This window comes from Canis lupus, chromosome 28 (genome assembly GCF_011100685.1).
Source record: "Canis lupus familiaris isolate Mischka breed German Shepherd chromosome 28, alternate assembly UU_Cfam_GSD_1.0, whole genome shotgun sequence".
In the NCBI taxonomy this organism is placed as follows: domain Eukaryota; kingdom Metazoa; phylum Chordata; class Mammalia; order Carnivora; family Canidae; genus Canis; species Canis lupus.
The window spans coordinates 15,703,924-15,730,134 of NC_049249.1; the positions used below are offsets into that span (position 1 = coordinate 15,703,924).

The following is a 26,211-nucleotide window of genomic DNA, read 5'->3' on the forward strand; positions in this document are numbered from 1 at the left end:
TTTGTGGAGTAGATTTGATTGGAAAAGCAAAAATGGAGGAAGCTCCGACGAGGGTGGGGAGTGGGTTATGTCCAACAAAACGTATGTTAGAAGCTCCGGTCAACTTGCCTTTTGAGAGCAGCAACACTAGACTCGCTGAATTCCTTTTCACTTTATTTTAATAAACGAGTCCGGTCCATCTCCTCGCAGACCCCCTCTTACAGCACCTATGCTCCCTCAGGCCTTTGAAGAGTTTGGTGTCGTCTAGTGTTCCCGAAACACCGAGACACCCTTGGGCTGCCCAAAGGGGGATTTTACTGGGGTCAGAGACAAAGATCATAGGTTCGGCTGTGGAGGGAGGTGGTATGAGCACACAGAACTATTTTGATTCCTTTAAAACACGTATTGATTTACCAACATTCTTGAGTACTTTGCTTGTGGCAAAGTAACGGAGGGCTGCCCTCCTGTGCCCTGTGTGGTCTATCCAGCAGCTTCTGTGATTCAGGCCTAGTCGGCCTGAGGCCTGTGCGTCTCGCAGCCCCAGGGGATGCTCCTGACGCAGGTGTGCAGCCTGGGGGCCTCGCTGTCAGAGACTCACTCGGGAGGGATTGTGTGTGCATGAGGGAGAGAGAGAGAGAGAGAGAGAGAGAGAGAGAGGATGTGGGCCTGCAGGAACGGCCGAGCAGCAGAACTGAACAAACCCTCCGGACAGCAGGCCGCCGTCGAGGTGGTGAGCTGTACGGCCCTCGCGTCTGGGTTAAGCTGATTGAACTGGTCTATTAATTACTACTTTCTATTATTTGGAAAATAAAGAGCTGACTGTGTTGGTTCTGTCTACCTCACTTAAAAGGTTATGGGTGGTTTGTTTGTTTGTTTGTTTTCCTCCGTGTCTAGGTGAAAACAAGTCGCCTCCTCGCCCGTGTGGCTTGAATCACTCAGACTCTCTGAGCCGAAGTGACCGGATCGACGCAGTCACGCCGACACTGGGGAGCAGCAACAATCAGCTCACCTCCTCGTTCCTTCAAGTCTACATCCCTGACTACTCAGTGCGGGCCCTCTCTGACCTTCAGTTCGTTAAGGTGAGAGGGGAGCGCGTGCTTTGGCGGGGCCTGGCCGCCGGAGGGGACCTGCTGCAGCCGGTGGTTTGGCTCCCCGGCCCATTTGGGCTGCCCTGCCTCCAGCTCCTGTGCCCAACCGAGACTTAGGCTCCGGAAAACACTTCTCTCCCTGGCTCTGTCAAAAGAGCTGCCAAGTCAGATGTGGCTTTTTCAGGGAGTGAGAGCCAGAGGCAGAAAAAGGAGGAACCTCTCTCAGCAAGTCCTCGTGAGCTCGTGAGTCCAGTGAGTCCGGGTGGCCACAGAAGGGCTGAGGTCGGAGTCTCCGAAGACTTGCTGAGATGGGGTGGGAAGAACCCTCTGTTTCTCTTCTGCCCCAGACGGGGTTCTTTTCTCAGTCTGAAATAAAGGTGTCTTCTGAAGAACGAGCCAACTTCCACTGGTGGAAGCCTGTCTCCATTTTCCAGTCTCTGAAATTTTGAGACGAAAATTTGGAAATGGCTTAGATCAGTAAACACTGACTTGTCCGCCAGAGTTCACTTGAACTTGCAAGGTGACTCAGTTTATACATGAGGATGATATTTTCCTAGAAAAACTTTGAGGGGCCTTTCTGGGGGAGCTGGGGTGGGGGATTTTAACATGTAATGCAAAGTTGAGACAGGAACACGTAAAAATAAGCATTGTCTTCGTTTGTTTTCTGTGCCATCTTCTGGCCCCAGATCTCAAGACAGCAATACCAAAATGCCTTGATGGCATCCCGGATGGACAAAACCCCTCAGTCTTCAGACAGTGAAAACACTAAAATTGAATTGACTCTTACGGAGCTGCACGACGGTTTGCCAGACGAGACCGCCAACCTGCTCAATGAACAGAACTGTGTGACACACAACAAGGCCAACCACAGCCTGCACAGTGAAGGGGCCATCTAGAGCGCCCACCGCTGCCCCTCGCCCCCCAACTCCGGAGGCCCCAGGCCCGCCGACCATGAACCCCATTAGCGTGAGCTTGTGTGCCATGCTGCGTCCTGCAACATCCTGAGACCAAAGACTTTGTCCCCTTCCCGGAAGCCGCCGCGGAGGATGGCCAGGGCGGGCACAGAAGCTAGAGGTGTGACACCAACAGCCAGGACATGGCATTCGAGATTTTGGAGATGAACTTCTTCCACCCAAATAGAATCATGTTTATTTTTTCAGTTGTACCTTCTATCTTTATTCACTCTCCTCCTCCCTCAATTTGCATGAAGTTGAAAATTGTTGCGGTTTATTTTATTTTTTTCCCAAGAGATGATGTTTTTAAACAGTGTCTTTTGCAGAGTTGTACGTTGTTGTGTCTGAAACTCTGCCGTGACTCCGTGAGGTGACCTGAGCCCAACGGACTGGCTGCTCCCCCTCCTCCTCCTCCTCCTCCCCCCCACCCCCCACGGCCGTGTCGCTGTGGAACTTGAAGGATGAATGAAGAAAACTGTCCCGCGGGGGGCGGGGCCTGCACGGCGCCCTCCCCCGGGGCCCCCCTCCGCCGCCTCCGTGAGCTCAGTGTTGTTTTAAGTTAACGTTTAACCGCGTCCTTTCCCTCAGAGAGGTCTAACATTTGCTTGGAATGTGATTTCTGCTCCTCTAAGGAATTTTTATCACCAAAATGAATGTTCATGAATTTTAAGGCCACGGTTTATCATTGGCGAGAGGCAAGCGGGCTGCATCCCGACCGACCTTGCTGCAGCCTGGATCCGCGGCCCCGCGCCCGCAGCCAGGGCGCCCCAGGGCGCAGGCGGAGGTCCTCGGGCCTCGAGGGGCGGGGCCGGGGGGCTCCGTGGGGCGGGGCCGGGGGGCTCCGTGGGGCTGCGCCTCCTCGCCCCTGCCCCTGGGCTCCTGGCCCGGACCGCCGTGCCCCGCCTCCCGCGCGCCCCTCCCGTGCGCCAGGGCCGCTGTGGCCCCAAACAGGGATTCAGAAGCCAAATGTGTGTTGTGGCCATTTCATGTGTGTCTCCGCCTTATTTTAATACCAAATTCATCCCGCGTAGTGAAATTAGTGTCAGGAGATGTTTCTGGAGTGACTGGGTTCCTAACTATCTTATCTGTTCCAAGTGTCAGCCCAAGGGGCCTGTGCGTTTTGTGGGCCACGCCGCCCCCCGAGGTGGGCTCCTCCGACGCAGTGACCGCAGGGCCGCCCGCGCGCTTCTAGGTCCTAGCCCAGAAGCCAGGGCTCTCCCCTGGGTCCCGCTGACTGAAGGGAAGGCCTGGGCCCGGCAGCGGGTTCCTCCTCCCTCTTCAAGGTAGGAGTGTGTCCCCCCAGGTAGGGCTTGGGGAGGATGCGAGCTGGGTTGGGAGCCCCCAGCAGCGCCCAGGCTCGCCTCCCGACGAGCAGTGTGGTGGCTCCTGTGTCACAGGCACGTTGACCACAGTATTTCCTCCGGGATGTCCGCCCGGAGGGTCTTCCTCATAGGGTGCCATCCCCCTTGGTGAGGGTCACGGGGTGCCCCCTAAGGGGGCTGAGTGGCCCACTACTGGCACCCAACCTGCCGCCATGGGATGGAGCCCCCACTCTGTAGCTTCAGGTTAGTGGGACCCTGCACCCCGAGTATCCCCTTTTATAAACAGATCCATCCAAGAGCAGGTCTGTTTCTAAGACGCATCTAGCCAAGCACAACCCCAGTGTGGTGTGGGAACTGGGACTATCCCCGTAAGGAAGTGAACCGTGGGTCTTGCAAGGGGAGCGGCCCCCCTCCAAGCACAACCCGCTGGGTTGGTGGAGCCTGGCCCTGCCACGCCGGGGTTCCTCTGACTTTCGGGAACTCTGCCCCCTTGGCCCAGTCCCTGCTGATCTGCCTTTCCACATGCGGCCTGTCTCAGGGTGCCTTGCTACTGGAAGGAGCTGCTGGAAGCAGGGTTAATGTGTTGGGTCTTTTTCAGAGCCCCCACGGTTCCTCTGTGAATCCTAAAGCTCTGTGAGAGGCCGGGGATTCCAGCTGCTGGCTCCTTGACTTCAGAGAGAAACCAAGAACTTGTCATCACTATCATCCCTACTCAGTGTGGTGGCTTTTTGAAAAGTCTGCTGTAAAGTGCTGGCAGGGGTGGCTTTACAGCAGAGGCTCCTACGCCCAGAGGATGAAACTTTAGTCTCTCAAGTTGGTATTTCTTTTCTTTACACCACTCTCTACCTTTGATTATTCATATTTTGTAACAACAGAGAATTGAAAATCGTTCCTGGCTATAGTTAAATATCTGCTTTGGAGAAAGCTCAAGACCCTTCAGATCACACTGTCTTGAGTGATCAGATTCTTGCCCCGGGCCCTGCTTTCCCTCTGGAAACTAACTTCAGGCTATTGAAGGAGAAGCGCCGGCTCATTGCATCACTGGGCAGCAGGATGATTGTGGCTTAGACGTTCTGTGCACTCATGTCTATAAAGGGGAGAGTCCGGCAGAGAAGGGCACTGAGTATTTGAGATCTCCGAGTGCAGTGGCCAGGTCTCAGAATGCAGCGCCAGTAGATCAGCCTTGCCTAGGGCTGCCGGCTTTAAGTGTGCAGGGGAGCGGGCTCTGCAGCAGACACCGGTGCTGGTGTCTCGAATGCTGCTGGAGCCCTCGCTATCGGGCCCAGCACCCGTCTGCCGTGGCTTCTGCGGCCGAGGCTTCGAGCCCTGGCTCAGTGGGACCAGACAGGGCCTCCTCCCGGTTCTAGCCACTGTAGCATCCCAAAGGTTCCACCTGCACCTGGATCCCTAGTATCTGGATGTTCCCAGGACAGTCTGCTTTGTCATTATAAATGAGAGGGTTTTGTTCCCCCTACTACCCTACAGGTTCTTTCCCTTTGTTGGTCTCTGTTCATATTTATCAGGCAAGTTCAAAATCCTGTATTTAAAGTTTTAGGAAAACAGAACATTAAGATCTGTATGTACATGGATATGGGGTGCCAGTCAACTAGTTTAAGCCATGGTTCTCACGTAATTTCATACCACTTGACCCCATTCTTCTCTCCTTCCTCACCTTCACTTCCCTCCTTGCCCACGCTGACAAGATTGGCTTCCCCACGTGGGAGGAAGTAGGATACCTTGCCATTTTCTAATGTAACTTTAAGGAACTTCTGTGCAGAGGTTGAACGCAGAACTTCACATCAATATGGAACATTAACTGTGAATATGTTTCCCTGTGCTATCCCCAGTACCATCTCACTAAAGGATCAGCTTTCCAAGTCTAGGAAAGTAGTGGTAGGTACAAGTAGAACTGCATTTTCCCTAGGAGTGGAGGTAATAGGAATTGGGCTGGGCAGGGACCACAAGCTTCCGCCCCCCACTTCTCTCAGGTTGAGAAGCAGACCTCAGGAGGCCCTTGGCTGATTGATTCTCTGTCCTGGCTGGTCAAAAATAAGAACAAACCCCAACCCTATCATCTTCTGAAAACCAGCCAGAGATCTATGGCCCTCTTCACTCATCCTGGGCCAAGATCCCAAGGTTCCTCCAGGGCTGGCCAGGGGTGATCCCCAACGAAAGACTCCTCTGAGCCAGTACAGGAAGGGTCCTCAACTTGGAAACAGCTGCCAGGGGAGGGTTGACGTGGCACATGTCACGCCCCAAGTTCTCTGGTGGCATGAACAGCAGGAATGATTGCCCTGCCAGTTTTGACCCCAGAGACGGGTTTTTTCTTGCAGGGGGTTGACGGAGCTGGCCATTCAGGATGTGGGGGCTTCTGGGGCGCCGGTTTCTGGGCTGGGCTTGGTTCCACTGTAGGCTCTGCGCTCGTGGTGCTTCCATCCAGCAAGGAAGGACGTCTGTGTCAGTTGTAGATGAATGCAAAGTTAGGAGGGAGTTAGAGAACTGAGTACGAAAGTGGTTTGGAGTGATTCAGAAATTTTCCGATGTAAATTTATCAATGAGCAACCTACTCAGTGGATTTTTATATCTCAGGGCCATTTACAGATCTTTATCTTTTCATATTTCTTTTGTATTCAAGTGGGCTGATAAGAGAGATGAGTTCAGGGAACTCTGAGATGAGGTTCATTTGCCTCCATTTGAGGGCGAGCTTGCCGATGTCACCGTCCCTCCAGGCTGTGGCAGTGGGCCTTCTTCCTCTACCACTCGCAGGCATTCTTCCTGCAGTGAGTGCTTACCTGCTGGTTTTCCTTCTGCCCTGTCTGAAGATTCCCAGAGTCCCTGGTCAGCCCGAAGGACAGAAGGAGGCAATGGCAGTTCATAGCAATTGCAGAGCTTGGAGCAGCTTTCCTCCTGCCTTGGGCTGGGGACTTTCTCGGCTTCTTAGACCTTTGTGGTTGGCTCTACACAAGTAATCTTTCTGTGTATGCTAGAGCCACTGACATTTCACTAGACTCATTGTAAATATCTTCCGATGGGAAATACCAGGCTGTACTTGAAGCAACATTTAGAAACAAAGGTTCTAGTAGCAAGAGCTTAAAGTTCTAGGAATTTGTATAGCAAGGTTTTTATGTACACAGCTCCAACACATACTATACGAAAGACTTGAGTTAATACACATCTTTGAGTTCGAATACCCACTTATGTTGAGTTTAAACATAAACTGGAAGAACGGCTTGCCTTGCCTGGCAGGGTATCTTCTGGTATTTGCCCACATCTGACCCAACACGGATTCACTTGGAAAGTGATTCTTTTGGGGCCAGATTCTTCTTAGGCTCACCCTGGGAAGAATTCTTACAGACCTGGTGGGGCTTGGGTGTGCCTTCCCTTTTTGTTGGAGGCCCAGGCCCCTTGGTATGCTTAGCTGGTCTCAGGCTCCTGGAGTAGGAAGGAGTAAGGCATCAGGACTTTCATTCCCCTGAGAGCCCCAGCTTAGCTTCTGATTCATTCTTCCCCATGTCTGAAGTCTACTGTGAAGGCGGAGTGTATCAGTCCATTGACTTCTCTTATTTCTGGAGTCTTAAATCTACAAATGTATATGCTTTATTTTATATTATTATTTATTATGTACATATGCCTCTACTGTTAGTACATTGTGACTAAGACGAGATATTTTCTAGAGCCCCTCATCCATGGAGCCTAGGGTTCTGTTGTCCCTTAAAGTGGGTGAGAAGGCAGTGGTTTTTTTTTTTTTTTTTTTTTTTTCTGTTTTTGCCATAAAGAGGTTGCTGCTCTTAGGTTGACCCTAGCATCCCTGGCCCCTTTTACTGGGCTTACCACTATTCCTGATGGACTAGTGTTTGGGATGAGGATGGAGGCCTGTCTCCGTCATGGCAGGGCTCTCAAGTACATCTGCGACATGCTTGAGAGGTGGTTTCCTGGTGACTGGGTCTATTCTGTATAACGGTACAGCATGGATGTGAGACCAGAGCCTTCTTCCTCACTCCCACCTTCTCAAGCCAGGTTGGGAAACTGGCCCCACAACAGTGATGGCCTCTAAATTCCTACCTTGGATTGCAGAATCCATCTCTCGGGACCATGGAAGCTGCCTGCCCATCTGGGCTTCTTATATGCCTTTTCATGGTTTTGAGGCCCAACGCCAGCATTGCCTTGGCCCTCAAGTTTAAGACCCTGCTTTGTGTCTGATTTTCATCCTCCTCAGCCTTTGCTGTGTCATAGTGTACATTTCATGCTTTTCAGCAGTGAAGCTCTCCGAACACAGTATTCAGAGCTGTGTACATAAGCCTAAAGAAGCACAAATGACATGTATAGGTTTCATGAGCTGATTGTCATAATGAATGCATTTTATAATTCAAATGATGTTGTAGATTTACAATCTCTCCTATTTATTTTGTACCAATTTATTTGTAAATTTTGTGATTGTTTTAAAAGGTTTTGTTCATTTCTATTATTCTATTTAGATAAATGATGATTTTCTGTTCACCCTTCCAGCGGATGTGTGTTCCCTCTTTCCCCTTCCATCTATGCAACACCAACCTCAGTCCCCTGCCCAGTGGCCTGGCTGTACTGGTGAGAAAGCTGGGATTGGTTGTCTGTCGGCATGGCAACACAGCAGGGCATTTCCTTTGGACACACACCACAAAGTCTTATGTACAAGAGAGGGTTGCTAGAACTGTGCCTCCACCTTTACCATAGAATCTGGTGCCACCAGTTCTGAGGAGGTGGGGGGGGGGGGCTTCTCCTTTGCAAGGATTATAGTCCATCAGTTCATTTTAGTTAAGGACCCTGAGGAAATCCACTCAAATTGTTCCAACATTGGCCGCTCAGTCACTAACAGCACACAGTTCAGCTGGGCAAATGTCCAAGCTGTTTTTTCCTAGGCAAGACCAGAGGCCTCCTTCCAGCCTCTCGGCTGGCTCTTGAGAATGGCTCTGTAGGTCCTCTACTCCGCAAAGCCTAGGGGAACGGTGGTAGCCGGCACAGATGTTCACTCTCAAGTTACAAACATCGGGCCCGACCGTGGGGAGTCGTGTTCAGATGCTCTTCAGGATGCAGTGGGCATCCACCTTCCCTGATAATCCAGTGTTGGGGCCCTATCCTCTTCCATCACTACTGCCTTTCAAGTCTTTAGGTTCCTTCTTACCTGCATCACTCAGGTGCTTCCAGACCCTGCATTATCTTCTGGCCAAGGTTCCCAGCCCCTTTTGTGACTTATCCCTTGATGACGTCTTTCTGGAATCTTTTGGCCTCCACTCTGTCTCTATTTTACACTCCAGAGAGGATCAAGCTCTGACTGGTCCCTATTTTCTGCACCGTGTGGTTTAACCCTGATGTCTGCAATCTGCTTTACTTACACTTGCCCAGTAGATGGGGATGGTTCATGAAGAACTATTGGCTTTGAGACACACCTGACTTCATCACCATGCCCCCCAGTCATTAACCCCAATTTCTTTAAAGTATTAACGGGGTAGTTCTATGTTCCAGTGAAGTGTTACCTTTTGGGGAGCCTGCTTACTTTCCTTAGATGCAGAGAAGCAAGCATGGAGGGCCAGGGAAGGATTTCTCTAACACACGGGAGTCCCAGTTGGCTGTTTTGCTTTTTCTTGCTTTACTCACTTTGTCTAGAGGAGTCCTGAGTTCAAATTAGTAAATTCCCCAAGGAAAGGAGAGGTGATTTTTCCTGCTGTTAAGATGAGATTTTCCTGAGTTTTCCCTCTGTATCCATGGGGTGCCCATGTGGACACACTGGACACAAGTTTATTACTAAACTTTACCATGAAAAAAGCTCTAGGGTTCCTATTTCATATAACAAATTATGCTCCCCAGCACTTCTTATCAACTCAGCACTTTTAAGGACACAGACTATGACTCACCAGAGAGCCTTGTAGAGAAAATGACTACTACATACTGAATGAGCGACCTTTTTATAATCTGGAGTGGATTTCTGAATTTTTATACTTTTTGAAAGTAAATTCAACAGTGACACTTCTTTAGTAGAGCGCCAAAAGTTGGATTAGATGGCTAATAAACTCGTTTTGTAAAACTTTCGTTTTTCCTCCAAGATCCTCACATCTGTGCTCATACTGTCCCATTCCAAAACAAAGGAATGGTTTATGAGGCCCTTTTGCTGTGACATTCTGGTGGCAGGCCATCTCCCCTGGTGGAGGGCTCTAAGCCCTAAGGACGCAAGGGAGAAGTTGCAGTTCTTTGTCAAAGTGCTCTTCCTGCTGGGGAATTCATGATTGTGAAGTGCTCCGACAGTAGGCTAATACAGGATGGGAATTTTTAGATTGAGCGAATTTCCTTACTAGGCTTCTGCTACATCATTGACTTAAGGACAGTGGGTCCAAGAATAAAGTTACTTGCTTCACTCCTATACCCATAAGTCACACATTACTTCTGGTGAGAACCCTCTCTCAAAAAAAAGACTGGACATTTAATAAACCTTTTTTTTTTTTTTTTTTTTTTTTTTAAAGTGTTGGAAAGGTTTGCTGGGCAAATACTTCAGAGCATCTCAGGAACTTGTGAGACTCACGACTGTTGCTGTTTTTCATGGGAAGAACATGCACTTAGCCGCTTGGGCTCCAGTGCATGTGGTGAGGTTGATCTTGGCCCAGACTCTACAGGGTTTGTCTGTAGCCCTGGCCAGACATGGCTTTGGGAAGAGCTCAATGGAGAGCAGGCTGTTTGGGGGCCTACTTGTACCTAATATGATTCATAAAGCAATGTGTAATCTACCTTTTTCCTAGTAATAAGATGAAGCGAAGGGATCTTACTTTGTAGGAAGAAACATAGAGACCAGACCAAAAACTGGTTTAAATTAGAAAATATAAATTACTTAGACTTACAGTAAGAGTCAGCAAGCTTGAGGTAAAATGTGTTCCACTGCGAGTATTTTTTGTGCCAAAGCTCTTCAGAGGAACTTTAAAATACTACATATATTTTATTTTTGAAATTGCATATCCTTGTTGGAACAAGTCAGATTGCTGTGGCTTTGGGATGAAGATACTGTGTCTGACAGGAAAAAATGGTTGAGATTGCCAGGTTACAGAAAAAAAGAAGCCTTATTTATTCTGTAAACGAATGCATTCTTTCTTTAGAAGACTTGCTTTCCCTTTCTACATACTCAGCAGTGAGAACAGTGTGAAATGCTGGTTCATGTTAGTGGAGGTGGAGGATGGAATGATGTGGGTTTTACTGGAAGTCACCTGGCTCTGTTCCTGGCGGCTGTGCATGTCCTCCCTTCTGTTTGATGGTAGTGTGTCATTTTTTTCTTCTATTTTTAAGGCTGCTCAGACAGCTCCATGGGAGAAATTTCATTCCAAGGGCCTCCCAAGGTTGTATATCATTTTAAATTGTCCTACTTGAGAAAAAACTTTAAGAGCCCTATGCTCTAGTCACCAAGACAAAAATGTCATGAGAAAACTAAGTACTGAGATATATATTTCTAAACCAAGTGAGAAACTGGGCCACTGCCTGTATGGCAATAGCTGGACCATAGTTACCATTTTTCCCACCATCAAAGAAAGGTTAAATAGTTTCCATAACACGGAATGTGTACAAGGCTCCCACCCTTAATGCAGGCTTAGATATGCACTTGTTTGTCTCAGGCTATTTGTGGTGAATAAGAGTATTTTTAAATGCTCTGGCAGCCTTGGAAAAATTGCAGGGCTTTAAAGTTGTTGACAAAGTATTTCTTAAATAAATAAATCTGATTTAGAAATATCTAAACATGAACAAAGTACTTTTAAGTCTGACATGTCACTGCAAGTGGCTTTTTAAAGTAGTTGTTTAAAACCAGTAACATGACTAAAGGATTTGTAGCTCCAAGTTATTCTAGTTCTGTTAAGAACCACTTCTAAAAGCATTGTAGAAAGGGTAGCTTGGAAGGGCTTCTTTGCTTATTTTGGGTCTCAGCAGAGCTATCTGTATGGCAGGAGAAAATTTAAGGTCTAAATAGAACACTAAACTTTCTTGGCTTTAATTTTTCAAAATAAACTGACCATCTCTGTAGAGATGAATGTATGAGGCAAGTCCCCTTACGAGGGAACCCAGCCGGGCTGTGGTCTGCTGCACCTCTGACCACCTGCTGGGTGTGCCAGGGTCCCTGGCAATCCTATACACGCCCTAAGATTGGCAGTTCAGTCTAGCACCCCAGAAGGGGTGTCTGGAGCTTTTCAAATACCAAGAGATTCTGAAGAGTTGAGAAATCTGTGTTCTCACAATCTAACAATGCCTCAGGTTTAAAACAAAAACATTAAGTTTAGCTTCCTAACTTTAGTTGGCAACAGAGAAACCCACTTTGATGTTTTAGCAAGCACAACTACATCTGCCCTGAGTGCCAGCCCCTGGACTGCCTAATTCCCTAGCACTTTTCCAACACGAATAATATGCAGAGAAACTACTCTCATCTTAGATGCTTATGGAATCCTAGCTCTTTAAAATAGGTTTTGGTGGTCCGAAGAAAGCTCTGACCAGCAGTGGAGTTCTTCAAATTGTGTGCACTCCTTGATCTTTGGATCCACTGTCAGACATCTGGCTAAAAAGAAACTCTTATAAAGATAAGATCTTATGTGGCTAACACAATATAAAAAGTGTGGTATATTAAAAGCAAAGTGCTCACGATGGTCTTTGCTCAAAACAGAAAGTATGTAAATGTACTATTAGAAGTTAGGCTCTATAGTTTTAATAAGTCACTTTGAAATTATTTGGCTTTGAGCAAATTTAAGATGGTGTCAAACTGCACATCTCCATCTTGAATGAGAATAATAGCTGGGGTGACCACAAACAAACTCTTTAAAATTTAAAATGGGGAGAGTATTTAAATGCTATCTGTAACCTGATTTTTTTTTTTTTTTAAAGATTTGAGATACCATGTGCAAGCAGGGGAGGGGCAGAGAGAAAAAATCTCAAGCAGACTCCCTGCTAAGCGTGGAGCTCGACCTCAGGAGCCAGACCCTGAGATCAAGACCTCAAGCTGCTCAACCGAGTCAGCAACCCAGGCACCCCCATAACCTGATTACTTTTAAAGTAGCATATATTCCTAAGAAATACCAGTTAGAATGTTTCTTGACATAACTTAATGTAAAGCCCATACTGAAAGTGATGAGGTAATATGGTCTTAGCTATGTTACTGAATTATGTTCCCTTCTTATAAAATCATTTTTGAAAGTCTTACTTCATAGTCCTGTGAACTTCCCATGGAAAAGTTGTGAGACTTATTTAAGTACTATAAATTTAACCATTAGTCATGCCAAACTATATCTCCTTTAAGAGAATGTCAAGTTGATTTCACTAGCCAAACTTAAACCCACCTGAAGACCAACAGTTATTACAGGAAGGGGTCAAAGTCAGTAATAGAAATATTATACTTTATTGAATTCTAGAGCAGCTAAATCTACCATCTGTGTTCACCAGTAAGAATGGAAGGAATATAGGAAGGGTAAAGTACAAGTCTACACTATGTTGGAACTGCTGTAGCCACTCTGACTGCACCTGAGGCAGTCTAATACCCTTTAGTACACAGTAATGATCCATTCTTGTTCAAAACAACAAGAAGTGATTTCTCTTGGGATTCTGAAGTGAATTTATTCACACTGATTGTGCCCTCTGCTTTAGGAAGGTTCTGACTTCACCCTTTTCCCATCCTCTAAAGCTTGACTTTGAACTATAGCAATCCACCCTAAAGGACAGAGAAGGCTGGGACTCTGGGAGCATGAGCCACACTAGCCCACACTAAGAAGTTCACTCAGTTATGCTCTAATGAAAGAAGGAGGTTCCTCCTTTTCCTTTTCACAGAGCTTGTTCCTTTGTCCTCTTTCAGCTTAAATTCTTTCTACAGATTCATCCCAGATGAGAAAAAGATTGTTTTTGGATAATAAGCATCTCTGCTATCAAAAAAATATAAGAAGAGATGAAGACTTTTACCTCAAAACAGAATCACTGCAGTGCATTCCAGACCAGCCTTCAGCAAAGCAAACCCTTGTGCAAGGCCACTGCAGCCCCTAGTTTGCCCACAGGCATAGAGGACACTTGAAAGCTCATAAAAGGAACCCTGACCTGAACAGAAGACTACATTTGATAATGGGAACAATATATTTCTCCACTGATATATAATACTGTGTAATGCACGGAAAAATTCAGGATGGACTTTGGAGTAAGAGCACAATTTGTAACATAACATCATTTTTGGATCACCTCTTCCCATCACCCTTGCTCCACTCTGAGACTCTTCACCACCCTGGTGTAGCCAATACATACTGAGGATGAAACAAGACAAGGAAACAGTGTCACAAGCCACGTTGGAGCCATCTGCATGCAGTTCAGCCCAGCTTTACCCTTACTTTCTTTCAATACAGACTCCATTACAATTTGAACCATCTGCAAAGAGTGCAAACAAAACTAAGAAGTATCTCTCTATGATTAAAATATTTTAAAGTCTTCAGAAACTTTCCAGATGTACCTTTGATGGAGCTCCCCACCCACCACTAGAACCCATCCTCTGCTCCTGTGAGTCCTGCCAGACTTGTTTAATGGATGCTCAGTTTTGGTTTTCCTCCTTATTCTTCTTCCTCTTCCTCTTCCTCATCATCATCTTCATCATGGCAGTGTGTAATTTCCTGGGGGGCCAGTGGGAAGAGGTTGGGGGGTTTAATCTCACTAATCGACCGGGTCAACTGGTGCCGCTTATAGTCGGTATCTTTGAAATCAACTGATGTGCGGTTCCGGGTGGCAAGAGGGGACTCCATCTCATTGATATCTACATGTGTGTGTTCCACCGTTGATTCATGAGGCATCTAAAACAAAGTCAGAGATTCAGAAAGCAAGTGGAGTAAAACAGTTTTCCAAATCCTAATCTCTTATCCCGCTTAAGGTGGCTGTGCAGAGACATGTCTACAATGGATCAGAGGCCCAGCCAATTTAGATACTGAAATAATGTCTTTCTAGAACTACCTAAAGCTATCTTTTTCTTTCTCTTCTTCAAAACTGTCCAAATCATTCAGCTGCGAACTAGAAAAGATGAGGGAGAAAGATTCTTATTTCGCAGCAAAAACCAGTCCTGAACTATAGGTCAGTATCAGAACATAGCACTAAATGAGAGAAATACGGTTTTTATGCTTACAAAGAGGAAAGTCTTCGTTACTCAAACAACGTTTAATATACATTTCAGGGTAAACCTATACCCTATAACATTTGATCTTGATCCTGCTTTCTCAAAGACCCCTTTTTGTGCAACCATGCAACCTGCTTGTGGGCTTTTGCACATTAGAAAGACTGAAACTCTCTTGTACCACCCTATAAACCTGGTTGCAGATCTCAGCCTTACAGAATATATCTTAATTGAAAATAGTAGCATAAGACTGTATTAACTCACCAAGACATGAGCAGCTCTGAAGAGGTAGCTGAATGGATAATACAGCAGGTTGATGAAAGATGCTGCATAGAGATCAGCATATCGCATCACCTGACTGGCAAAGAGGGTCTGTCGGGAGCCACTGCGAAACAGGCTTCCCATCATCCCATAGCACATGTCCATGTCATGAGTTACTTTCTAAAACAGAAAAGATTGAATTCAAATAGTTATTGACTGCTGACTATACACCAATCCCTATATAATAGAAGAAATAAAAAAAATCACAACTTGATCTTCCAAGTTTTCTCCCAAATCCCATTTGGATACCTTAATACGTCTCTGAATGGAACTAATGTCTGGGCGCTCATTGCTGCTGCTGTCAAGATGCCTAGAAACAAAAGAAAACACCACTGAAAATCTCTAGAAAAGATGTCTCTTACACCCCTAGGTGATTCCCAAAGAGGTAGATGGTTTTTAGGGAAGAAATTTTTCTTTTGAGAATCCAGAAACTTACTTGTAGAGTTCAGCCAAGAAAATATCCAAGCTCTGAAGCTCTTCGAAAAGTGCTAAAGTTCAGAAGGGAAAGAAAAATGTTTTTTAAAAAACATTCAGTTTAAAAAATATAAAATAAAATAAAAAATAAAAAGCATTCAGTTTTTAACTGCTGCTGGAACTAATTAGAAGGTTGTAGACATGGTTGAAAAGTAAAGCTACAGGTAAGTGTACAAAACGACTTCCTTCTCCAGTGTTAGGAAAACCCACTCCTGGCCTGCTTGAGATCTAGCAGCAGATGAAAGTCATGGTTTCTTCCTTAACTGCTTTTCTTCCTACCTGAATGCCACTCACTACAACTCTCCCTTCCAAATGGATGCTGACTCTGAGCTTACAAATCAACTAGATTTATAGAATCCCCTTGGTGAAAGGCTGAAAATGGGGATGAAGGGCTGGCTAGAAAATACCGCCAAGGACGAGCAACAGCTAGGATCTGTTGCATGCTTTAAAAGTGTTCCATCTTTCTCGACCTGGCTTTCCCAAAAAGAATTTAGCCCTAATGGATCTGTTGTGTGTAACAAGTTTTATTTATTTTGGGGAAAACTGAAAACACAAATCAATTTCTCTGTTCTGTGGGTCAGATGAGGTGCCATGACTGAGAAACGTTGTTTACTTGTAACTTTTTTGTACATATATTACACCGCAGTTAAGTCTCAATGAAGTATGTTATTATCCTCATTTTCAAATTTGAGGAAACAGGTGTCCCAGTAACTTCTAAGGGCATGAAGATATTAAGTAGAAGAGCTGGGTTAAGTACCTGAAGCAGTACCTTTCCCCACACTGTGGGTAATGCTAGCAAGGACTGGCTGGAGAACTTACGTGTCAAACAACTTTATGTAACTGGACCTACATATGGCTCAATTCAGCGTACAGTTCAGAGAATACAATTTGGCCTCATTCTCTACTTCTCAGAAGAGCAGGGGGAAAAAAATAGGACATATGACTACTCAGAGCCATCAATGCCCTCAAATCACAGATATAGGCTCATGGCAGAGAAACTGAAACTAGTAGGTATGGTTGGAAAATACGGGACTACAGAGAAATGTGGAATTCAGTTTAGTTGCTACAATAATATAACTTAGGATAGCAACATTCTGTGCTTAACCCTGAAGGAAGTCAAGAAGTCTGAACAAGATAACCTCTACTATTTTCTCAAATTTTGGAGTTCTGTACCTTACCTGGCTAGAAGAAAGCTATCTAAATATCTTAGGACCACCTCTGTCCCCCGCTTTCTCCCCACAGTCAAAGTAATGAGTTCATTAAAGAGGACTGATTCACAGCTGACGCTTTAGATAGAAATTAAGAGTAATGGTTCCCTACCACTCTTATCAGTCCAGACATGCAGCTCCTGTGCAAGTTCAGGAATCACCAAGAAAGTTCGCCACCCTTGCCGTTTCTTTGATTTTAAAATGTCTCCAAAAATGTGATCTCCAATATACAAAATATCTTTGCCCTTGGCTCCCAAGAGATCACAGACTGTATCTGATGAACCTGAAACAATGGAATAATAAAAATGTCTCCATGTTAAAAACAGCAAATACTGTACTAATTTCATTCTTATGCAAGGACCAGACTAGAAAAAGGGCTCACCTTTCTTAAAGACCCATCACTAGTTTTTACTTCATCATTCCTTTTAGTGCCTCTAAGGCAAGGCCTTCAGTTCCACTGAGCTAACCAGTGCTCCTGATTACCAAATCCAAGAGTAGCAAAACCACATGTTTCAGTTTTAATGAATATAACCCTCCAAAAGTACTGCCCCCATTTCTCATCAGACTGCAAAAAAATCTGCATCTGTGTCCATGAGGGCTCTATGAGGAACCCTTTGAGAACTACCTCAAATAGGTAAAAGGATGAGGAAAAACTGATCCTTTTAGTAAAAACCAAAGATTCATTAGGCCAGGGCACCTGGATGGTTCAGTCAGTTAAGTTTCTGCCTTTGGCTCAGGTCATGATCCCAGGGTCCTGAGATCAAGCCCCACATCAGGCACCCTGCTCAGCAGGGAGTCTGCTTCTCCCTGTACCCCTCTCCTGCTCACACTCGCTGGTGCACTCTCTCTCAAATAAAAATCTTAACAAAAAAAAAAAAAGGACTCATTAGGTCATACTAACAACTTTCCAAACCCATTCTCCCTGACTCCTATTGCATTAGTATATGACGAAGCATTTACCTCCAGTGGACTATATCTTCAGAATACTAAGGAGTATGGGTGGCACTATACCAGGAGGACACCAAAACTTTCCCAGAGAAGTCTGAACAAAGACAAACTAAAAGGGAAATCTGTGACTCACCTCCTGAGTAGACGATGCCATGCTGTAAGGGCCCTGTGTAGGTACCAATTTTCAGCTTGCCAGTTTTCTGTGAGAAGAGATGACAGACTTTGTAATAATTTATTGTTTGATCACAATTGCCACCCAAAATGTGATTTGGATAGGCAGCTGAATGAACAGCACTTTTGAATTATATTATTTTGGATTTATTTGGCTATCTCAATGAAAACGTTTAAAACTTAGATTAAATTCAAAAGAAATATATGGCTAATAAGTTAAAAATATCTCTTTCCTTAGGAAGAATAAGAGTAGGGAAAGGATAAATACAAAGGACATGGGCTAGCAGATAGATCATCCTCTTGACTTACAGTATCCACCTGACGCAGTACAGTGCCTTCTCCAAAAAAGAGTGGCTTCCGTGCATCCACCAAAATCAGGTCAAAATAGGACTGCCATGGTCGATGGGAACTCCCAGGCTGATGAAGATGAGAAAGAGCAACAGCCAAAAACATCGTCTTAACCTTAAGGCACTAATATTTCATCTCACTCGGATGTAAGGCATGTTAAGCATACCCAAAGGATCCCACTATTTTGTGAAAAACATCGTGTCTTATTATAAGCCACATTCTTTTGGAAGAGTGCAAGGTAAAAATATAAATTAACACGTTGTAAATCATTTTATCTACTAATTATTTCACAGCAATGCATCATATAAAGGAATGTGTGCTCACACTCTGAAATGGGCTAAAAGAAGCTAAAAAGGGGCCAAGGAGAATGCAAATCAATACTCCAGACACAGATTAAGAAAGAGGCAGATCAGCATGAGAACTGAAGTATTATACAAACTAACATGGAACTATTACTAGCAAATTTTACTAAGTATGTTCTCAGAATAATGGCTCTGGGTACACATTATTAGCCCTTGGCTCATATTGCAAGCTCACCACAGCACTAACACAGAGGTTATGCCCATTGACATTATCTCCATCCTGAAATGGAACCATGATATTAAATTTTTAAGGTCAAGCTGAAGAGCAATACATACTGTGCTTCTGGGTGATTATTTACTGATATTTACTCAAGCCTAGTACAAAAATCCCACAAGTATGTGACTAAGTTGCAACGAGTAGTCCTTAAATCTGAGTGTAGTCCCACTGCAGGACTGAAAAATTCTCTGCTAAATATCAAAGCTAACTGTTCTCTTGGCACAGAACTCAGCAATAACTAAGAGCAGTATCTAGACGGTGTCAAGAATATATATATTTTGTTTCTTTTAATCAGATATATTCCTCAATCTGAAAATTCCAGTCTTTACCATACAAACTTAATAATTCTGCATAATATTATTCTGATCCCATCCCACTAAACACACAAATATCTCTCCCTTTTATTTCTGTCTACTAAGTTTTCAAAACCCTAGCAATGTTAAACTATACTAGCTCCTGCAATGAGTTCTGACAATTCCCTTACTCTCAGTATTTCAGGATGACTAAATGCATTCATTATTACTAAAGCAATGGTCTATTAAGTTATATATAGTACCTTGGGGCCATGTGGGAAATCAAACAGGTAAGTCATAATTTTCTGGAAAAAAAAAATCCAACATAAGGTCCGTATACTACTTTTGCAAAAGATACATAGCACCTACAAAGAAAACAACTCAAACTCAAGCTTTTCATAAGACACGTCTTTTTCAATATGATTCATCTCATTCTTGTTTCTTCTAAGTTTATGAAATCATGACAGCTGAAGCCAGAAATTAATGCTTCGTAAAACAAAAGCTGACATTCTCAGTAGGACATAGGCTTCTTCTGGGACACATTATTAGCCCAGAAGCATATTTTTATGCTTTATCCATATACCCTTATTCTCTTGGAGGACTGGAACATACGTTTGGAATGTTTATCTGAGGTAAGGGCATCAAGAAAACTAATGACTCACATGGGAATAATACACCTTGGCCTCCTAACTATTGTTCCTAGATTACCAAGCCAACGAACCATTAGACTTCTTGGCTTTGTAAGACTGCTTACTCCAGATCACCACGTTTCTAAATTAAGATTTTACATAAAGAGAACTGGGGAGCACTGAGCTGCTTGCTAGTACTAAAAACTTGCAACTGTCTTACCAAAAGTAAGATGAGGCCAAGGAGTTAAATTGGCTTTTCTAGACGCTTTAATCATGGCAAAAACATTTTTTTTGAAGTTATAAGGCAGTAAATTTTGATGGCTAAGAGTCAAAACATCTTTGCACCATCTATTGCTATCTAGCTCCCAACAACAGGGAGGGCATTTACAGATGTACAATAAATAAATGTATGACTTTCAAGTTTGTATAAACGATGCACCAAAGAGACAGAGAAGCCATTAACCAGCACAAATGTTTTAAATAACCTCCAAATTAAAACCTTCAAGTAGCCATTTATAATCAGGGAAAATAGTCAAAAGGAATACTGAGAAAAATTTGAGAACCACTCTGATGTAGTCCTTATGCTAAAGATATTTTTTCACTCTGTTCTCAAAATGAAATGGCAAAAAACTACCCTCATTTAACAAACTACTGTCCTCATTATCTTCACAGTTCTTTAGGCCAAAATATTCTTCTCTATAGACATAATATGAATATTAAGCACTTACATCTGTATATTTATAGTCACTGTTGGTGGCAAGAAACACTTTCCCTACTTCTTTCATTCGGCTCAAAAGCAAAGGCAGTTTTCCCTGCAAAGTAAGAGGATGATGAGTCAAACACTGAAACACAAACATATACTCATTTACACTTGGAGTTTTTTTTCCACTGGATTAAGAATAGAGGATGCCCTTGAAGGGCTGGTCAGTTTCAGAATTTTACATTTAAGTGACCACATTGTCACTATGCATGAATGAAGTATTAATATATGTAGTATGCATGGTGTATATAATGTATAGGCTTAAATATGATACACATAGGTGATATTATTATTATATGCTTATTTTTTTTAATTTTTATTTATTTATGATAGTCACACAGGGAGAGAGAGAGAGAGGCAGAGACACAGGCAGAGGGAGAAGCAGGCTCCATGCACCGGGAGCCCGATGTGGGATTCGATCCCGGGTCTCCAGGATCGCACCCTGGGCCAAAGGCAGGCGCCAAACCACTGCGCCACCCAGGGATCCCTATATATGCTTATTAAAAACACCTCTGGGCACCTGTTTGGGTCAGTCAGAAGAGTTTTTAACATTTGATCGCAGGGTTCTAAGTCTGAGTCCCACGCCGGGTATAGAGATTACACATATGCATACACAGACAAAAACAACTTAAAAATAAATGATGTTTTTTAAACAAAAACATCTCTACCTTCCTCATGTCTGCCTCAGGAAAGAGCTTAAATTACCTTGTAATCTCTTAAAGTATATGAATGAGGTATGGAAAAGGTCAGGAAAAGCTGATTTTAAATATTTGTTAGAAAGAGAACACATGAACAAGCGCGTACTTGAGCAGGCGGAGGAAAGGGAAAGAGACAAGCAGACTCTTTTTTTTTTCTTTTCTTTTCTTTTTTAGCAGGCTCCCTATGGGAAGCCTGATGCAGGACTTGATCCCAGGAACCTGGGATCACGACCTGAGCCAAAGGCAGACGTTCAATTGCTGAGCCACCCAGGGTGCTAAGCAGACTCCTTTGTGTGCTCGATCCCATGAATCTGAGACCATGACCTGAGCCAAAATCAAAAGTTGGCCGCTTAACCAACTAAGCCATCCAGGTGCCCCAAGAGGAGCTGATTTTAAACATCATGAGAAAAATACTCTACATGGGGAGTGTAAGATACGGCTTCACCAAGTATACTTTTGTTTTATAAAACACCTTGCAAAAACAAAAAAAAAAAAAAACACCTTGCAGGAGTGCCTGAGTGGCTCAGTCGGTTAAGCATCTGCCTTAGGCTCAGGTCACGTGGGATCATCAGGCTCTCTGCTCAGTGGGGAGTATGCTTCTCCCTCTGCCTGAAGCTCTCTTTGCTGTGCTCTCTCTGACAACTAAAGAAATAAAATATTAAATAATAATAATAAAAAAACACCCTGCAGAATGGAATGCCATGTGCAAGATGCAACCTAGAAATGCCCAGCACTTGCAGACCCATGAGGAAATTCTAACTCCTGACGTGATCAGAAAGAAAAGCTTTTCCTTCTCTCTTAGTAAACAGGTTCCTTCACTTAAGTTATCCTAGACCTCTCTTAAACCCCTCAGTGTTCTCTTGTGATAGAAGAGTGGAAGTGAGAGTGGGGGGGAAGCAGGAGGTACAAAAACTAAAAACAGTAAGAAATTTGTACCAAAGTATATTGAAAAAATACTGCATTCTATTACTCTTACTCTGTGAGAAAAGGAAGAAGTATCTCATCTTGGAGCTATGTGTGTCTCCTTTATATTTTATTTTATTTTTTATTTTTTTAAAAGATTTTATTTTATTTATTCATGAGAGAGAGAGAGAGAGGCAGAGGGAGAAGCAGGTTCCATGTAAGGAGCCCGACATGGGACTCGATCCCGGGTCTCCAGGATCACGTCCGGGGCCGAAGGCAGGCACTAAACCACTGAGCCACTCAGGGATTCCTCCTTTCTATTTTAAAATAATTCCAGGGATCCCTGGGTGGCGCAGTGGTTTGGCGCCTGCCTTTGGCCCAGGGCGCGATCCTGGAGACCCAGGATCGAATCCCACGTCGGGCTCCCAGTGCATGGAGCCTGCTTCTCCCTCTGCCTGTGTCTCTGCCTCTCTCTCTCTCTCACTGTGTGCCTATCATAAAAATAAATTAAAATAAAATAAATAAAATAAATAAAATAAAATAAATAAAATAAAATAAATAAAATAAAATAAATAAAATAAAATAAAATAAAATAAATAAAATAAAATAAATAAAATAAAATAAATAAAATAAATAAAATAAATAAAATAAATAAAATAAATAAAATAAAATAAAATAAAAAAATAAAATAAAATAAAATAAAATAAAATAAAATAAAATAAAATAATTCCAGACATGGGTGCCTGAGTGGCTCAGTCAGTTAAGCGACAGCCTCTCGGTTTCTGCTTAGGTGGAGATCTCAGAGTCCTGAGACTGGGTCCCATATTGGGCTCCGCACTCATTACAGTGTTGGCTGGCAATTCTCTTTCCTTCTCCCTCCCCTCTATTCCTCCCCCTAGCTCATGGACATGCTTGCTCTCAATTAATTCTTTTTTAAATTTATTCATGAGAGACACACAGAGAGAAAGAGGCAGAGACACAGGCAGAGGGAGAAGCAGGCTCCGTGCAGGGAGCCCAATGTGGGACTTGATCCCGGGTCATCTGGGCCAAAGGCAGCGCTAAACCGCTGAGCCACTCGGGCTGCCCAAATTAATTCTTTAAAAATAATTCCAGACTTACAGACAAATTGGGAAAATAGTACAGAGGGTTCCCATACATTCTTCATCTAGCTTCCTTTGATATTAAGATCTTACATAACCACAGAAAAATGATCAAATCCAAGAAATTAACATTGGTACAAGTCTATGAACTAAACTACAGAATTTAAAAATCTTTCAAGATATTTTAAAGCTTTCCTTATTATTTCCTGTTGATAGTTAAAAGCAATTTAAATAATGGTCATATATATGTACATTTTTGAGATTATCATCTAGTTCTGTGGTTATAATTTGACCACATTTAGGTGTGACTTGTGGCTTTCCCCATTACTAACTGTATGAACTTGGGCAAGTTATGTAACATCTGTTCCTTAGTTTCTTTATCTATAAAGCAGAGGTAACAATACCTATCCTCAGGATTCTATGGAAGATTAAATGGCATATAGTCACTTAGTACAGTGATGTGCACACAGTAACTACTCTAGCTGCTATTATTATTATTATTAGAGTTAAAGGGCAAATGAAATACTGGGTCTTCTCACCTTCTATGAACAAACAGGAAAAACTATACTAAGACTTATGTTCTGGCTGAAAATTACTGGTGATTATACTTGACATATATTATATCAAGACAAATAAGTATCTTCCCTTGTCCATTTCATTATAAATAGGCTTATTATTCATTTCCATGATTTGCAGATCTATTTTCCCCTTTATTACTTACATCTTTGACTACATACTTCTCAAGATTTTCAACTGTCTTTTCCTTAAGGGAACCCTACAGGAAAAAAAACAAAGAACAAAATCAGTTTTTACAGTTTATAAGAAAAACTATGCCTACTATTAACTCAAATGCATTTCTTAAATATTTACCAAAATGGAAAAGTAAATAAACTAGAGAAGGCCATGATAAAGCAGCAGATGTGATTTGCAATGACTCTGCCTTCAAAATGTATTTAAAATATAAAACTATTTTTATTTTAAACTAGAAATCAAAAGGCAGTTCATATTTTACTCAGTATAATTCACAGTAAATGTAATATTAATTAGTGTTATTATAGTCAAGCAGGAGGTATTTGGAAAAAAAAACAAACAGCCCATAATCATCAAAGAATAGGGTAAGTATAATCTTAACAGTAAGATCTCTTCTAAGTTTGGGAAATGCAACCTGAAATAAGAGCTAGAAGCCAAGCATTATCACTGAGGAAAGATCAACATTACTTCTGAAAGCAGGACAGCCAAAGACAAGAACAAAAATACTCTCGAGAGCTGTCACTAGGGGGCAAATCCTTTTTTTTTTTTTTTTTTTTTTTTTTTTTAATTTTAATGGAGGAGAAATTCTGCTCTATTTGCACTTGGAAAGTTAATGTCAGACCATAAAACACACATCATAGAGTGATTAGGTGAAGCAGGAGCTCCTAGGTACCTTGTAATGAACCCAGTCGACAGCATCTCTTACATCCTGGAACATACTTCGGTAAGACATGAAGAGGTCCCCATCTTTAAATCCTGTTTCACAGCTATACAAAGATGAAAAGAACATGACAGGGAATCCAAAAGAAGGCAAATAAAATGATTATCAAACACTGCCCAGGGGACCCAAAGGTTCCATTATCACATGGCTAAAGGTTGTGGCTAATTAGGAAAATAATTACTCCCTAATGAAAATCCATCTGACCACCAGAGAGGACTATAGTGTTCAATGGAATATGATAATTGTGAACAAACATAAAGTGATAGAATAATATATAGAATGGAATCTAAAAGGTCAATTCCAAAAATATCACGTTCTTTTATTCATCACTTTGAAGAAACAGGTTCCCATCAAAGAAACATTTAAAACTTAAAATTGGTAATTTAGGTTCCCTTCATCCTGACTTTTCTAACATCGTCTCTAGGTCAAAGGTATGGCTTATTTTCTATTTAGCTTAGTGACTTGGTGCTTCACCAGATTTAGTGCCTTGAAGTGGATAAGGCCTAGAGAGGATAAGAAGTTTGCAAACTCTGACACCTATGGCTAAACTTTCAGCAGTGGTTATGCAATTCCCCCTAAAAAAGGAGAGGATAACTTGTTCAAGATTTAAACACAATTTTACTTCAGGGAGGATAAACCATATTTACTCCTCAATCAAATTTTGCTGGGCCTGGGAGTAAAACTAAATTACCACCCCTGAATGGCTCCTGGGCAGCTGCTGTGAAATGAGTTGGGGGTTTTAGTGTAATTCTGCTTGGACAGATAATCATCACACAAACCTCCCACTCAGTTGTCACAATTAGCACCTCTGCTGGCCGTCTTCATTCCCAGGAGAAGCCAATCAGAAGTGGTCCCTTCCAAACATGGCTGCAGCACACTGGCAAGGAGAGGGGCCGTGTGGGAGGTGAGAGCCTGCATGGAGCTGCTGGTGCTGTCCCATCTCTCAGGCTGGCAATGTGGCATCTCTCACTAGCACTAAATTCACTTCAGAAAAGCAGAAAAGACCTACAATGGCCAGTTCTCTAAAACCCTGTACATTAATTTTAAAAATCAATTGGAAAAAGAAAATTATACCATATACATACCTGGTATATCTAGGACAATTAGTAAAAAAATCTACAAGGCAGGCCAACAGGTAGGTCTCTGAAAAATGAAGAATATATATTCATAAGCTATAAGTGGCATAATTCAAACTTATTTCATTATCTCCCTTGAGCAAATGATTTTGAAAAGAAGGAAAAGCATCCATAATATATAAGCACAGAATGAGTCTACCTGGTAGGTTGAATAGTGTGTTCAAAATGTAAAATCTTTCAGTGTCATCTCGCTGGATAAATTTATTTGGATACTGCTCTCTAGTTTCTGGTCTGAAAGAAAAAACTTTAAATTAACTGACATTCAAAAAATGAACATTGTGATAGCTATAAGAAATATTAATCATTCAAAAATTCATTCAAATGTGTTGGTGGCTACATGCAAGGCAGGGTTTTAAATATTACACATAAGTAGCTACGAAGATAAAAAAGCTTGGGTTCCAGCCCTTAACAAGTTCTCAGTCTGATAATGGAGGAGAGTCACATACACCAAAAGTTATCACCAGGTAAAAAATATCACAACTGCCACAAAAAAGAGAAAATAGAGGAAGAGGGGAGCATTTCAACTAAAGGGGTAGAAGAAAGTGAATGTGGGAGTGATGAGAGAGAATTCAGGAAGGATTCATGAAAAAGGTGGCACAGGAACTGGTCCTTAAAGAATAGATATAGACCAATTCAAAAACTAGTCCAATTTGAGAAGACAGAGGGGAGCAGAGGAAAATAAAGCTAGAAAGATGAGTTTAGACA

General features: G+C 43.0%; 2 protein-coding genes across 11 annotated transcripts in view; one reads left to right on the forward strand and one right to left on the reverse strand.

The window, feature by feature from the left end:
• CNNM2 (cyclin and CBS domain divalent metal cation transport mediator 2) overlaps positions 1-2,350 on the forward strand; it is a 149,368-nt gene extending 147,018 nt beyond the window's left edge. For both annotated transcript variants that reach the window (XM_038578664.1, XM_038578663.1), the window contains 2 exons: positions 874-1,058; positions 1,754-2,350. In XM_038578664.1, coding sequence (XP_038434592.1) covers positions 874-1,058; positions 1,754-1,963 — 395 coding nt within the window. In that variant the 3' untranslated portion in view covers positions 1,964-2,350. The remainder of the gene's footprint in view (positions 1-873; positions 1,059-1,753) is intronic.
• A 10,357-nt stretch (positions 2,351-12,707) lies between these two features.
• The window catches only part of NT5C2 (5'-nucleotidase, cytosolic II), a 94,287-nt gene continuing 80,783 nt past the window's right edge, over positions 12,708-26,211 (reverse strand). For 8 of the 9 annotated variants that reach the window (XM_038578670.1, XM_038578667.1, XM_038578669.1 and 5 more), the window contains 13 exons: positions 25,646-25,737; positions 25,456-25,513; positions 24,323-24,416; positions 23,621-23,674; positions 20,167-20,250; positions 19,073-19,114; positions 17,899-18,006; positions 17,552-17,618; positions 16,583-16,753; positions 15,225-15,276; positions 15,038-15,098; positions 14,732-14,908; positions 12,708-14,153 (listed from right to left, as the gene is read on the reverse strand). In XM_038578670.1, coding sequence (XP_038434598.1) covers positions 13,917-14,153; positions 14,732-14,908; positions 15,038-15,098; positions 15,225-15,276; positions 16,583-16,753; positions 17,552-17,618; positions 17,899-18,006; positions 19,073-19,114; positions 20,167-20,250; positions 23,621-23,674; positions 24,323-24,416; positions 25,456-25,513; positions 25,646-25,737 — 1,297 coding nt within the window. In that variant the 3' untranslated portion in view covers positions 12,708-13,916. Of the gene's footprint in view, positions 14,154-14,731; positions 14,909-15,037; positions 15,099-15,224; positions 15,277-16,582; positions 16,754-17,551; positions 17,619-17,898; positions 18,007-19,072; positions 19,115-20,166; positions 20,251-23,620; positions 23,675-24,322; positions 24,417-25,149; positions 25,254-25,455; positions 25,514-25,645; positions 25,738-26,211 lie in introns of those variants that run through there. The other variant, XM_038578674.1, reaches the window with a different exon arrangement.